This window comes from Polyodon spathula, chromosome 1 (assembly GCF_017654505.1).
Source record: "Polyodon spathula isolate WHYD16114869_AA chromosome 1, ASM1765450v1, whole genome shotgun sequence".
NCBI classification, from domain to species: Eukaryota; Metazoa; Chordata; class Actinopteri; order Acipenseriformes; family Polyodontidae; genus Polyodon; species Polyodon spathula.
Window position 1 is genome coordinate 13,125,534 of NC_054534.1, and position 16,084 is coordinate 13,141,617.

General features: G+C 35.3%; 1 protein-coding gene across 1 annotated transcript; it reads right to left on the minus strand.

Moving 5' to 3' along the window:
• Positions 1-5,214: 5,214 nt before the first annotated feature.
• Positions 5,215-11,798, minus strand: ier3ip1 (immediate early response 3 interacting protein 1). The gene is made up of 3 exons (XM_041247471.1): positions 11,688-11,798; positions 8,187-8,288; positions 5,215-7,264 (listed from the first exon to the last, which is right to left on the minus strand). Exons 1-3 carry the CDS (start codon positions 11,776-11,778, stop codon positions 7,209-7,211), a joined length of 249 nt encoding a protein of 82 aa, XP_041103405.1. The 5' UTR covers positions 11,779-11,798; the 3' UTR covers positions 5,215-7,208.
• Between the last annotated feature and the right edge of the window lie 4,286 nt (positions 11,799-16,084).

Genomic DNA, 16,084 nt, shown 5'->3' on the forward strand with positions numbered 1-16,084 from the left:
CAATTCGTTCAATACGTTTTCCAATAAAGGACAGCACAGCATTATTTCAGGCAATCTCATTTGCATATGAAACTGCAAATTAATGGCAATGTTACCCCTTTGCAGCCTTCACCAGGAAACGTACAGCTTTTGCTGTTCCTGGTAAAAGGAGCAGCTTTTAAATTAACAAACAAAAATTGCAACTGAATGTAATTTTAAATATTTTTTAATTAATTCTGTATCTAACTGTTGGCCCTTATACAGAAACCACATTTATTACAATGTATGTCACACTACATGTAACCTTTTGCAATCAAGGAAATCATGTATTATTATTATTAAAAAAAAAAAAAAAATCCATAAGGGCTAGCAGTAATATAAATTATCCATCCATCCATTCATTATCATTAACTGCTTACTCCTTCACATGGTTGTGGTGAGCTGGAGCCTAACCCAGCAGACACAGGGTGCAAGGCTGGACTACACCCTGGATGGGATGCCAGTCCATCACAGGGCACTACACACACCGAGGGAAATTTAGAGTGACCAATCAACCTGACCAGCAGGTCTGTGGACTGTGGGAGGAAACCAGAGTACCTGGAGAAAACCCATGTGAACATGGGGAGAACATGCAAACTCCGTACAGACAGACCTAGGACAGAATTGAACCTAGGACCCTGGGACTGTGAGGCAGCCACTCCAACCACCACACCACTGTGCCGCCCTTAATATAAATTACCCAGTCATATTTTTTCAGTAAATCCCAAATTGCATTAATTTAATACTAGAAATACAATCAAGAAAAGCATATTTGTATATAGAAAACCCTAATGGAACTAGGCAAGACAGTATTAACTGCCTGCTGTTAGCTAAGGTATTCAGCTTGAATGCAGGGATATGACACTTTCATAATATCTGAGGCACTGGGTTAGATGTACCTGCAGTTTGCAGGCTCTACTGCTAATAGGTTTATCATGAGAGTTTGGTCTGCCATGTCTACACTTCCATACTGTCTTGTAGCAGCTAGTTGTAGATGATAGCCTACACCCGTGCCTTCTCCATGAGGTGCATGTCTATGCTGGGGTCTTTTGACTAGCCTTGCTTTCCATCATTACAATTAGAATGCATGGGACTAAACTGTATTGCTTTTATCTACTACACTAGTTGTAGTTTGAAATTTCTGTATTTAGAATTAGGTGGTTGATTCAAAGTATACTGAAAATAATGTTTTTCTTGCTGATTCCAGCAGCATTACAATATTGCATTTTGCAAGCTGGTGTGTGAATGTCAGAGTTGACACACTGTGATGAATTGAAAGCCTTTGGAGGTTTTCTCCAGTGATTGCTTTTGTGTCCTGAGTCCATTGGGTGCACATTACAAAGTTTAAAGGAAAGGGCACCCATTGCACATCCCGTACAGTAGAGCCACATCACTCTGTGTGCTCTGCCTTACAATGAGACGTAAATAAAACCAGTCCGTATAAAATATTGCATTATAATAACAAGGGCCGTCTGTACTGTACTTCACTAACGCATTTAACTGTGTGTGTACTTAATGACACACAAGGTACTGTAGAATAATCAGGGTTATCCTGCACATAGCCGAACAACTTTGCTTTAACTAGCTAGATTTATTTAATGTCATAAGAAGGATGTTGTTATTACACATTTAGCTTTTATAAAATATCAGAGCACTGCTGACAGCTACCTTGCTGGGTTTAAAGCTCCCATGCAAATGATTCTGGAGCTGCTCAGATGTAATTCTGCTTGTAGAATTCAGGGTGTTATGCAAAGCATAGGGATTGTTTTTGCAAACATGCCTGTAAGGACCTGACATAAGCGATGAACACACTCTAACATTGCAGACACAGTATCCTTTGGAATGACTATTACCTAAAAGAAATACATTTCTAGGTTACAAGACTTTTGGCCCAACCTATTTGGAATTTCTTAAAAAGTGCCCATTAACAAGCTCTATAAATGTTTTAGGTGATGAAAAACAATGCAACATGTCTTAATTGTGTATTTTTTTTTTTTTTTTTTTTTTTAACTTGGCTGTTTTTATCTATATTAGATATTCATGAGGCTGATCTCATTTGTTTGTTTGTTTTTGTCAGATTATGTAGCATACAGCATGGAAGATAATAGTTGGAAATAAAAAGCTAATTAAGAAAAAGAAAAAAAACTAAAAACATATTAAATATGTTTCTGAATTACAACCAATCAATGACTGTGTGGCACAGGTATTGAAATGCTGCAGTTCTCACTTTTTATTTTATCTGACAATGTGTACAAACCATAGAACTTAATTCAAAATTGTCCAGTACCAGTATTTTGATGTGTACTATCTACTGATGGAAGTTGAGACCACCAAACTCTTTTGACCGAGGGTGATCTTAACCCCAGATTTCCAGATGTGAAAGGCTTCTGCATTAACCAACAGCACCAAATATTCTCCAAGGTTGTTTCCATTTGTATGTGCTATCTACCCACTCACTATCTCCTAAAAGTAGTATTGCCTTCCAGAATATTCCTTCTCTCTCCAGTGTAAAATAGCATATGGTCCATTTAGAGAAGAGGCATGTTATGTATTAAATGATTAATGCTTCCCGGACTGAAAATATTCTGACATGTAATGCATTTCTGCAAAAGATCAATCTGTGTTATCTTGAATTTCGATTAGGGGGAATTAATCTTAGATTAAAGTAAACTCAGTTTGAACTCCCTGATAAACATATAATTCTGATTTAACAAATTCTCGTACTTTATATATTTAGGATACATTGTGTTGATAAATACTCCATAAAAAATGTAAATGGAATTCTGAAAAATAAAATCCCATGTTTACAGGAGACCTGGAGTTAAAAATATCAAATAATATTATACAAATAAAGTGCAATAGAAGTTAACTGTCGACTGTTATAGAATTAATAATACTTTTTCACACAAACTAATTTTTTTGTCTTTGTACACACAGTAGATTGACAAATAATGTAAACACCTGCTACAGTATGTATCATACTACAAAAATAATTCTTACACTTTTTGTGATTTTTGTAAAAAATAATTTGTAATAATTAACTAAATGCGTGTCAGACAAGTAAGCCTAGTGGTGTAAATAAAGGTGCATAGCCCATGCATGCAGTCTTTTTGAATGTATGCAGATACAGGTATTATTTATACTGTACATGTAAGATAAATATATTGTTTAAATCAGGCACTGTGACAGAGTAGCATCACAGCCTTTGCTGGCTACCAACAGGAATTAGACCCAGAGACAAAAAGCTGCAGTTTAAGTGCATATGCTCACGTTTATTAAACACGACAACAAACAGATACAAACAAAACATGGCACGAGGGACAAATTAAAACGTTTAAACAAAAGAACAGCACTCTTGTAGGCTGAGCATTAGCCTTCACTACCAAATTGCAAAAACAATATGCACAGCACAGCACAAAACAAAACAAACCTCCCAAACTCCTTCAACAAACATGTGGCCACACATGGCACTCGTGCATGGGCGGTGGCTCTGGGCACTCCGGCAGGGGCAATAGTGGGAGCTGCGATGCCTGGGCACTGCGGCAGTGGCGCCGATAGCAGTGTGGACACTGAGCCCTCTGGATGTGGACATGAGGCTGGCTTTCGACGTGCTCCCCTCAGCAGCAGGTGTAGCAGCTGCTGAGGTTGGCCCGGCAGTTGCCCTGCTGACTAGAGTCGGGGGAAGCTCCTCCCCTTCCGGCTCAGAAAATGACAGTGGCCCCTCCCCATTTTTGCACTGGATACAGCAATGGCTCCTCCCCTTCTGTGTCATAAGGGGCACTATAACTTCCAACACCACGTGACAGGGTAGCCTCCAACAAAGGATTTTGCTTCCTTTTTACACATGTGCCCACTCCCCAATTAGCAGCAATTACTTAATTTGAGAATGGACACACAGTTGCTGACAGGCACAGATTTAACCACATCCCTGCCAACCTTACATTTCCCCACACCAGCACACGTTATGATGAAATTGTTAAACTTAACAGCTAAAAAAAAACCAAATCTTACAGATGATAATTATTACAACAATGAATAACTAACAACTTTTAATTGTAAACTTTTTTACAATCAATATTACATCATACAGACAGTAGTAAAAATATTAACTTAATTTGCATTAGAATTTATTTTTTATACAAGTAGTCTCATAACTGCCTTCAAGAAAAATTTTCTTCTTCCCTTTGCCCACATTTCCTTCCATTATTCATTGATGTTCATGGTATAGTAATGCGTTATGCCAGTTGGATTAAAAACTTGCTGTAAGACAAACCTATGGAATAAGTAATAAAAGTGTTTGGTTACATGTATGCTTGCTACCATTTGATTTGAATTTTTTTGCCAAATCGCAGATTAATATAGAAAGAATTTACTGTGTTTTTCTTTTAATCTTTATTTTTCAATTCAAGCAGAGAATGGGTTTAATCGACCTTTATGCTTTTAAAAAAATAATAAAAATAAAAAAAATATGCCATTGAAAAAGTCTCATATGCAAAACCCCTTTATCATATTTAACATGCAACAAAACCAACGTTTCCAAAATTCGAATTGAAATGTTTGGTCACAGCAGCGCTATACTTTGTAAAGACAAAGATCTTACAGAAATACAGAAATTGTCTCAAATAAACTATAGAAAATGCAGCACATAAAAGCGTATTACAGACTTTTACAGCATAAATTAAACATGCACAAACCAAAACATTAGATAGTTGAACAGAACTAACTTACACTTATTATTTGGGGTCTGAGCTCCACCCCTCTCCTGCTTCAGTACAGCTAGACTCTAGTCACTGGAAAGCAAGGCAGACAGGCCCGCTTCGTCATGACGCAGAGACTTCAGCCGTTGGCCAGGGTATTGCGCAAAATATTAAGTGTTTTTCCTCTTGCGCTCCATTTTCAAATCAAACTAGTAACTGTCACTGTATACCTAAGCAAAAGCTTACCTACATCTTAACCCACTAATTTCAAAGTAGGCACTGCAGCTGGCAAATGAAAGTGCACAATTAGTGAAGGTCTTGATGATTTTCAGTCATCTAAACAAATTACAGCAGTCTAGCACTGCTTCAGTCAATGAGATCTGTCAGAACACAGTGAAACTACAGTACTAACGGACCGCTGAGATGACTGACAGCAACCCCCAGCCATTCAGAGTGGAACAGAGACAGGACAGACAGCAAGTATAAAAACTACACAAACTTGAGAGGATTTCTAAACATTTATTCTGGTAAGAAAATAAAAAAACAGCGCATGGTCTTACCAACGTTTATCGTATGTAAATGTATTTCAGTCAAACTCATATTTTTGGGGAATTCAACGTTTAACGAGCTTTACCGATTAGTATCGAAAAGCAGCAAGCCTAGTTATATGAGACACCACTGTTGTACTCAAACTAATACAATGTGAAGCTTTGTGTCTCTGTGTCATTCATTATGCTGTGTGTGGCATCATTTCCAATTGCCTAAACAAACGTTTAAATGTATCGAGAACCTAGCTAAATGTTTAAATGTACTGAGAAAACTTGGTCTCATTGAGACATGGCCTCTTACTATATACAGGAGATCTTCTTTTCCACTGTGGGCAAATTGCCCATTTACTATGGTGGGGGAAATCTGCCTGCAATTTGTCCATAGGGGAAAAATACTGTATGCCAAAGGGAATTCTAGTACAACATTCATCTACTTAAGTCAGGATTGAAGTGTGCTACAGATTTGAGGGGGTGCTCTTATGGTGGCTACTGGCCCCACCCCTCACCTTTCACAAGCAAACATGGTGTACTGCCAACACAGATCAAATCAAATCATTATGCATGTTACATTTACAGCTGATAAAGAGTACATCATATTGATACAGTGACCTTCTAATATAAGGCTCCAAGTCCATTATCATGAATATTTATTCACAATTAATATTAAAAACACACATCCCAGTTGAAATTGCAAACTGTTGTGTAATACTTAATAGCACGAGACAAATGCAACGTAACATGAACAATTTGTGACACATTATATTAAAACCATATAAAAATTGAAATGAAAATTGGACAAAACCAATGCAGCACAGTGAATGGTAGGAAACTATGGAAAAATAATTCTCTTTTGGGACTGAATTAACATTTTTCAACAATGAGATAGTTCCTTGTTTAAGCTGTTAGATTCCTGATCCATATTTTTCAAGTGAATAAAAATAATCCCCTCAAGAAGCACTCAATTTGTGTAGGCATTTAGTAACTGGTATCCCTGAGAGCTATCCACCAACATAATAAAACAATATACTTGCGCTTTCAATCTTAACCACAAATCTAAAAGGGACTTGCTCAGTTTGATGATTTTACTTAAAATGTTGTTCATGGAAAATAGCTTACTGCTGCCTTTAAAATGAAAATATTGACAATGGTATAAAAATATAATACCAGACCTGACATTTCATGACAAACTCACAACACCTCGGGACTGGAGAGCTTCTGTGTTTATCTGTCAGGATAAAAGACTCATCTAAAGCTCTCAGTATGTTTTATTAGCCCAAGGGCCTGACACCATATTTAAGTCCCACAGTAAGCAGTTTCTCCATGAACAAAATTTAAAATGAGAAAAACAACAATGTGAATGAATTATCCACAGCAGAGCTGTAAAAAATGTGTCAAAACCAGGTGGGATTACAATGCAAAATGTATTTGTGCAGGAGCATTAAAAAAAAAAGCCAAATGGTACTTTCAAATTGGTTATAATTATCCAAGCTATTTGAATGTTCCGTGCTATTTACTGTTCGCCAAGCTGTTCCACTACCAAGCTCGTTTTGGTTATATGCAGTATCTCGAGTAAGACATAGTAACACAATACAGGTAGTCCTTATTGGCTTGCCAATAAATTGCTACGTTTTACTCTCAACATTGTTTATAAAGTATTGATTACCAGAAAAAGCAGCTGGTTACTGCTGAATAATTAACAAAATAAATCCTGCATTGCAAATACTTATTTTAATCAGGTTCACAAAATGTTATACACGGCTTATTGATCCCTATCTATGTTAAAATAAAAAGGCTGGACAAGGTTACAGAAGAAGAGATGCTGACTGTATCAGATGTATCTTGCAATACCAAAACAATGATTACAAAAGAAGTAGCCTTAAGTTTCCAGATTGTTTGTTTTTAAATGGAGTCCAAGGTGCTGGCCTTTCTCCTCTTCTTGCTTGATCTATCCAAACAGTAGCAGCAAAACAATAGCCACAGTATTCACAATTATTAAGGGTACTGAAAAGAAAGAACAAAATATTGCCTTTAATATTATTTAAAAAAAAAAAAAAAAAAAAGGATGACTGAGGAAATGTTGATGGCAAAAATGTTGGTGTCCTGTACTGTATATGAATTCTTCAGGTATGATCAATGATTAATCTAACTACATTTTATCGTGATTTTTAAATTCAATATTTTACATACTGTACATCCCTGCAACCACTAACTACAAAATTGGACATCCCCATGACCTACTGTATATAATGGACCTGAAAAACAGTTTTTCTAGATAAATGTGTGTGTGGTATACAGATGGAACCAAGGATCCTCACAATTAAGCAAGTATAAAACATGGATGTACAGACAGGTTGTCTCCTCATACCTTAAGATTATTACTGAATAACCATTTTTCTAGATATATCACCTCCATATATGCCACGACTGTGATACTCTTGTGCTAAAATATATCCTAAACAAGTTTCTTAACAACTGATTAAGTGCCACATTCAAACAGATAGGTCAATACCATATACCCCTAATTATGAAATGAATAATTCATTGAGCTAAAGTACATTTAATCACAACTGGTCAAGCGTTTCTCTTCAGTAGATGTGTGCAAAATTGTGACACATCCCGTATGTATATTTATGAAAATATTTTGAAACTGTTTCTTACGCATTGCCATTTATTCTGTACTATTTTGTACAAACTGTTGATAATACCCAACATGGTCATCAACTGTTTTCATTGCAGTGACGGGTGTGTGCTACTAACATACTTGTTTCAATTCTAAATGGATACATGTATATTTAAAACAATATGAACATAAACAAATAACAATAACTATACACCTTCCAACTGGTTCAATATCAGCATAACCATTAAATGTTTTCACATGCTTTTCATTTCATACCAAGATATTGGCATATTGATAACTTGCCTCTCATAACTGTCCTTACAGACCGAACGAGGTTCATAAGTTGCGATTTAATTCCTGGTTCATCGCCAAATCCTCCAATTCCATGATCTGCTCCCCAGCCAACTACAAATATGGAGAAAAAATAATAATTATAGATCTTAGTGAATCATATAAACAAGCAAATGTAATGGTTTTAGCTCGTTCACTGCAAAAATTGATTAATAATAAATCAAACTTTGTTTCAAGACATCATTCTCATTGGCATCACTATGCAACATTTTTACAGAAATGCCTCTTGTTGAATGAGAATATAGTGAAAGATTGACCTATATGATGTCCCATGTTTTTTTTTTTTTCTTTCAAATTGGGCTAAAATAATAATAATAATAATAATAATAATAATAATAATAATAATAATAATAATAATAATAATCATCATCAAACTGGGAAAGACCACAATCATACCATCCAAAACATAAAAAACGTGTTTTGTTTTTATAGAAAGGGAAATGTAGTTATCACCAAAAGTTTTGCATTACCTATAATTTTAGGATTTAGACACAATAAAATAAAATAAAAAAGTACATGAACATAACTTAGATCTTTTATTTAACATCATGTTATCAAAGAAACTGCAAAATGATATTGCAAAAGTTGAAGCCATATTAGTAGGATTTCATGTTATTAATAATTATTAATTAGTCATTTAGCAGACATTTTTATCCACAGCGACTTACAGAGACTAGCTGGTGAACTATGCATCACAACTTCTGCTGCAGTCACTTACAATAGGACCTGTTTTACATCTCATCCAAAGGACGGAGCATAAGGAGGTTAGGTGACTTGCTCAGGGTTACACACAGCGATTCAATGGCTGAGCTGGGATTGAACTGGAACCTCCTGGGAACAAGCCCCATTGGACCACCAAGCCTCCTAGATTTTGAAATGTCACATTTTAAATGTGTCAGTTTTTCTTTAAGTATATAGAAAATTACAAAGCCATATGTAATTTAATATGTTAAAGTAACAACATTATTCAGCAGGTTTGATTCAACTTTATGAAGCCACATTTGTTAATCCTATAGGGTGATGCAAAACTTCTGTCCACAGCTGTAGATTGAACAAATTAAAAAGGGATCAAATGACATAGAGGTGTTGGTAAAATATATATCCTGGGATAAAACAGATCAGAAGAAATGTGTTTCCATTTATTGTACTCATACATTTGTTTTGTTCCACATAATAAAACAAAATTAAAATGTGTGCTATATGTAGGGTTGGCACCTTTTACACAGACCAAACCAGGACATATGTCCCAGTCAGCCTTGGTCTATCAAAACTGCAGTATACTGTAATACAGTTTAACACAATACCAGCAGATCTCGGCAAATACACAGTATTGTGCTCTTGATTTTAATAGCCAGAACAATAGTAGTTATATCAAGGTACGTTGCTAACCTTACTTGAGATAAGTAGCTGTGGTGATGAGTAATGCCGAGGTAAGTCAGTGCAATTTCTGAAGCAACGATGCTTGTTTACCTGCTTTTCGATTTTCACAAAAGCAGGAAAAACCCGTTTGTGAGTCATAATTATTTTACAGCCGTTATGTCAAGCCTGCAGTCGACAAGCTACACGTTTTTGTCACGAGATGTAAACATGTTGCAATGAAAGACTACGAAAAACGTACTAATTACATTATAACAAACCTGTAGTTCCGTCTTAATTAAATAAAGTTGTATATTAGTAAAATTATTTAGTTAGGTATTTTGTTATATTTAATATGCCAAACTAATTATATCGGTATTCATTATCCTAAACAATACTTTCAATACTGTGCTTTTAATTCTAGTCTTTTGAGCGCAAGAAGGCAGACCTGACATTTGTTAAAACAAATTTCACTTAGTTTTAATGTTAAAATCAATGTTATGTAAAGCATTCTGAGAGATGATAAATAACAAAAGCAATACAAGTATACACATTACGATTAAATACCAATATAAAATGCAAATATGTTTTTGTTTTTAACTTTAAGCAAGTCATGTATGTCAAAGAAAATATTAAAGTTGGTGTTTCTTATGTGTTTGACTAAAACCGGACATTGTTGAATCCGGACTTGTTAATTCCTGCCACCCAGACACAGATGCCAATTTCCGACTGTCCAGGTCAAACACGGATAGGTGGCAACCCTATGAACTTTTGAAAATATAACTTATGCCTCTTTCACACTGACTGCTCTACCCGAGTCAGGGCCTGTTGTCACACTGCTTTTGGTAAAGCAGGGCTGACCTGCGTGACATACACAAGTGCACAATGCGCGTATCAATGCCCCAGAAGCATCTTATTACGGGCGCTTCAATCCAAGCTTCTCTGGAATGAATCGTCGACACAAATGTTTATTAGAGCAAATGTTTCTTCATCCCTGTAGCAATCTGGTTCATGGTGTGTCTCAACCAAGAAAAATATGGCTAAACAGAATATACAGAAATGTTCCTTGTGGAAGTGAAACCTTCACGCAGGCGTGGCTGTTTGTTATTTCCTCAGCTTATGAACGGCCGTCATGCATTTTGTCTCACTCAGCCCAGGTCAAAGCATGTCGACCCACATCGTGAGTTGGGTCGCTGGAACCAGAGTCAACCTGGGTACGGCCCAGGTATGTGGTTTCACACTAGGCAGGATTGTGATGTGGGTAGCCATTTGTTTTTTACCAAAACAAATTAACTTTCATCTGTTTGTGTGCAGGTTTTTTTTTTTTTTTTTTTTTTTATTAATACATTTGTTACTGTTTGTGTGACTGAGGGTTTGTTAATTAAAGGGGTATGAACATGTGGGTATATAGCTTTGGTTTGAGGTTTACAGGTACCCATTTTTAAATATTGATGTGTATGTGCGCTAGACTTCTGCAATTCAGAGTTTTCAGAAAGGGGAGAATGCAAGCAATTAAAGTCACAGATGTTTCTTTTTAGCTGTTAAATTATTTTTTGCTAAGTATTTATGGGAAGAAAATAAATAAGTTATACAAGAGTTGTCAGACTGATGTGCAAATGTATACAATAATACCTTTTTTCTTTAATGTTCGCTATGCAAGTTTTTACTGCTCTGAATACACGCTGACATAATTGTAAGCTATTACCACATCCTTAGCAGTGTTTTAAGCAACTACATGCAAGAAACATTGCCATACTCCCATCACTTTTTGGAGAAAAGTGGGTAAATCTGTGAACAATTTAATGCAACACAGTAGTAGGTCTGTATACTGTTTCTTAGAATGACACCAGTTCTGAAAATAGTATACTGACACATTCTTCAAATATCATTTACAGGGCTTTTGCTTAAATATGATTGCACCTAGACAATTATGCATTTGTATGCAAATTTCAGACATAACAAAACACAAGCTGGCAGTACTCTGTGTCGATGATACACACCCCTGTATGAAGAAGTCTGTGTGCACCTGCGGGAGTTATTTTCCTCCAAAAAACAAACACATAAGCAAACAAGCACTGCACTATAGCATGCACTTACTTTTGCTGAGGAACCTCTCTTCATGGAGGACAGCAACTGCATTTACACACAAAATAGCTGCCTGGATTAGAGAATACAGAGTAAACGCCATGCTGGCACTGTCCCGCTGTCTATGACGTGTTTCTATCAGCTGGGACAGTAGCTCGAGGAGGACAAAGTTAAGTTTGTTTCTGGAAAACGAAACGTAATTTTCAAAACGGTGATTTGTCATTCATTAAGCATGTTCTGCAGCGTAATGCCTGTTTTGTTTCTTCATAGTACCAAAGTGAATCTACTTCTTTGTGGTTGTAGTTTTTGTGATGTTTTCCTTTTATTTCTAAAATGTGGCTCTGTAGACTAGAGCTTTAACTATAAAAATGGTTACAAATGGCTGCAGCTGTAATATGCATTATTATATATGTATTTTTAATGATTTGCTATGTGCAAATAGTGTATATCATCCAGCTATGTTTACAATATACGAGTGCATAAAGTATGAAAAGTGATAAAAGACTTTTTTCATACCGGGGTTTAGTTACTTAGACTTATTTAAAGCATTTGGCAAATTGAAATGCACTACAGTTATTATCTAATTTAAATGTAACACTTGCAAAATTAATGTGCAAAGCAGATTTGAATGTGTTATTTATTTAATTACTTTTTCATTATCAATAATCATTAGCCATTGCTTTTTTTAAAAAAAAAAACTTTTAAAATGGGTTTATATATATATATATATATATATATATATATATATATATATATATATATATATATATATATATATATATATATATATATATATTAGACACACACACACAAATGTACAATACGTTTTTACAAAACAAATAACTACACAGAGGTTATGGCAAATATTGAGACCCATATCAAGACCATTGAAACACCAAGCAAGACTCACAAATAAAGCAATCTGTTGTGCATTAAAAAAAAGATATTGTTTGAAATGTTTAATGTGATTCTTAAATTATGTTTATCAAGTAAAATGCATTGAATCACATTTAAGTAAATGGTTACTTCTGTACTATTGCAATACACCTTGAATACGTAAATAAACCCTACATTCTCACGTGGAATGACAAATGTAAGATGCATTATTTACGGCCTCCAAAGTAAAATAAATGTACCATATCACATCCTTTGTGTATTACAGCCATAATGTAAAAGTGAGCCCTAACTGTTTTCAACCGTTTACAACAGTTACATGATTATCAAACTTATTTTTTGTGTCAATGGAATAATCTTACCAATAACATTACGCCAAAATAAATGTGATGCAGGCTTGTTCTGATAGCCTGTTCTGAGTTGAGTTGTATTAGGAGCAAGTTTCAACTGGCATGTTAAGCGGTCTGGTTAGGTTTTATCAAGAAAGGAAAAGTCTTTAGCCTAAATGAAGCTTCAGCAGCTCAAAGGTCACCAAAGCAAAGGGTTGCTGTCAGAGTTTGGTTGAGGTGTCAGGCAGGATAATGCCGGTTATAAATTGAATGTGCAGCAGGGCATCGATGGGCAGCTTCACCGTGGTGTGAGGCTTCTCTGAAGACCTCTCTTCAACCTTGTGGATGTAGAAGATTGGCAAAGGGCCGTTTATTTCCGATGTCACAACCGTGGCACTGTCGTTTAGCTTCATGCCAAGTTTTGGCACTTTGGTTTCCTCAAGTCCGCCTACAGAAGATGCCTGTCTTTGCCTGAGTCTATGAAGATGAATGTAATTAAATTAACTGTTGTATTAGTGTGTTTCATAAATCTCATCAAGGGCTTGTTGACAGAATGTTAACACACTGGATTCTATTAAATAAATGTAGCCTCTTTGTGATTTCTCATTTTCTACAGAATAATTCAATCAAACTCTCCAGAGGTGAAGTATACAGTTTGTTCAAATTAGAACATGCTGATTGTGTGTTTGAGGTGTCTTATGTGTGGAGATTTGATTCAATAGCACCATAAAATATGTAAATACAAATTAAATTAACCAAAAGTAGCAACCAAGTCTGTATCTATCACCCACCCTCACTGAATATACAATGTAACTCAAATCATAAACCTATGAATAGTATGACACTAATGTCATTTTAAGCATATTATACTTTTAATACTTGCTTCTTAAATATTTTGACAGCAGTTATAACCAAGATCGTCAGTAAAATAACTCCACATATGGAGACCATGCTGATTTCATAAGATAGATCTACAAACAAAACAGAAACATGTTATCAGAGATATTTACAGCACTGGCCGAAAATTATGCAAAAAAATTATATTTTAAAAAGTCATCCCGATATCATGCATAATCTTGGGCACTGTTCACAAAGATTAAATTGTGTTATTTAAATATCCTTTTTTTAAATTCCTGTTTTTATTTATGAAATACAATCTGATATTATTCATGAAACACATAGTTTGATAAATCAGCTTTCTAGAACAGTTCTGTGAATATCAAACTCACTTTAAATCCAAACTTATAACACACACACACACACACACACACACACACACACACACACACACACACACACACACACTTTTGTTTAACCTACCTGTGTAAGATTCTCCTGAAGGTATGCTGGCCATGTCCACTGGTACTTAAGGTATGCTGAAAGATTCACAAAGAAGATTTTTCACAGCATCAAAGGCTGGTTAGTAATGAATGTAGTTAGTGTTGATTTTGTAACAGGGGCTTAATCTGCAAGGCTTAACTGAAGTTTGTAGACATATGTAGAAACCTAGCAGAATCATGAACAGGCCATAGCATTAGCAATAGTGAAAATGGATTTGGACTGTCCTTCGGATGAGATGTAAAACCAAGGTCCTGCTGCAGCAACAGCAGCATAGTTCACCCCCAAGTCTCTGTAAGTTGCTTTTGAATAAAAGCATCTGCTAAATGACTAATTCAGTATTTCACAATGTTTGTCCTGATACAGTAGCACTATATGGTACAGTTATGGTACCATGATTGTGCTGTGAATTATTCGTGTGTATTGCTTCATACAATTACAGTGTCAAAATATGTGCTACCAATATTCATTGTAGCTACCCTTGTGGTACAACTACATTTTAATACTGTTGCATTGCCATTGAAGATCATTTGATAAGGGAATACAGGACAATATCACTTTACTTCAGACACTTTATTTGTTTTCAATGCATAGATTGTCCTGTTAATAAAGTCTGAAGGAATAAACAAAACCACTGTAGTGCAACTGATTTCTAGGTACTGTGCTGAATACAATTTCTGCTAAGTTGATTGAGGTGGATCATTATCCCATTTAAGACACATAAATTAAATTGACACATCAATTGTTTTAAACCAAACAATGGTGTTTTTTTAATTGTTCAAAATGTTGCACAATAAATTAAAAAGTGTTAATTTAATTCAACACAATAAGACAAGTTATCATATTTGCACAAGTGGCTTCAGTAATTTTCTTGCAAAATAAGTTATTAAAAAAAAAGAAATTAATATTTCCTTACCTTAAGCTTTGTTAAAGGCAGGACACCGCTGATGGGAAGGAATGGAAAGTGTGAATGTTTTAGCTTGTGGGTCTTTTATAGACAGCGCTCCACAGCTAATTTTTTTATTGCATCAAGTAACATAGGACTTCACTATCTCCTCATTTCAAGGTTATCCCAGCCTTTTACTGATTGTAGTCAGCCCGTGTTGTTTAAGGTTTGGGGATTGTTTTCACTTTTACATAAGAGCATTAGTCATGGAATAAGATGAACCACATGTTTTTTTTTTTTCTTTTTTCCCCCTAACTACTGCATGATGATTTTTAAAGTGATTGCAGATAACAAAATCATTCCATTAATCTTATCTATTCTGCACTTCCATTCATTTCACAGTTTTGAAAGAAAAACAAACATTACAGTATACATATTTCTATTTGAAAGTATGGTATCTTGTACTACACTATGTTGGTCATTTAATCTTAATGGTGAAATTGTCCCTACCCCTTCAATGGCTTCTTTTCTGCTATTAATCAGTTAGCTGCTTCTTCTATTAACTGACATGCATTCAATTGCAGGACTAAAAAGAACTTGCGGATTCCATTGCACGGTATATCAATAAGGTTTAAGCAGGGCTAGGCAATAAACAAGCCTTTAAAAGTCATTTTCCGATCTTTTTGCTGGAGATAATATAGGGTCCTATTTCCACTGTGCTGTAATGATAAGGCGTGTTAGTTTTTTTTTTCATTTTTTTTTGTTAAGTTCAAAAATGGCAGAATAATCATACTTTAAGTAATTGCACTTCTTTTACATTTTTCCTTTGGCTTGCAATGCCTGTGCCTCAAATTGAGATATGTATCTTAAATGAAGGGTTCTTTTTAACGCAACTTAATACAGGAAGGTGGAAAATCCATCCCATAGCTCCCAGTGTGTTTTTTGGAGAATTAATTCAAGGG

What these genes read in the sequence shown, in the direction of transcription:
- ier3ip1 (XM_041247471.1), bottom strand. Translation starts at nt 11,778, where the DNA reads ATGGCGTTTACTCTGTATTCTCTAATCCAGGCAGCTATTTTGTGTGTA. An exon ending in AGAGAGGTTCCTCAGCAAAA is followed by an intron (nt 8,289 to 11,687) that starts GTAAGTGCATGC and finishes CCATATTTGTAG; the next exon opens with TTGGCTGGGGAGCAGATCAT. An exon ending in TGTAAGGACAGTTATGAGAG is followed by an intron (nt 7,265 to 8,186) that starts GCAAGTTATCAA and finishes CTTTCTTTTCAG; the next exon opens with TACCCTTAATAATTGTGAAT.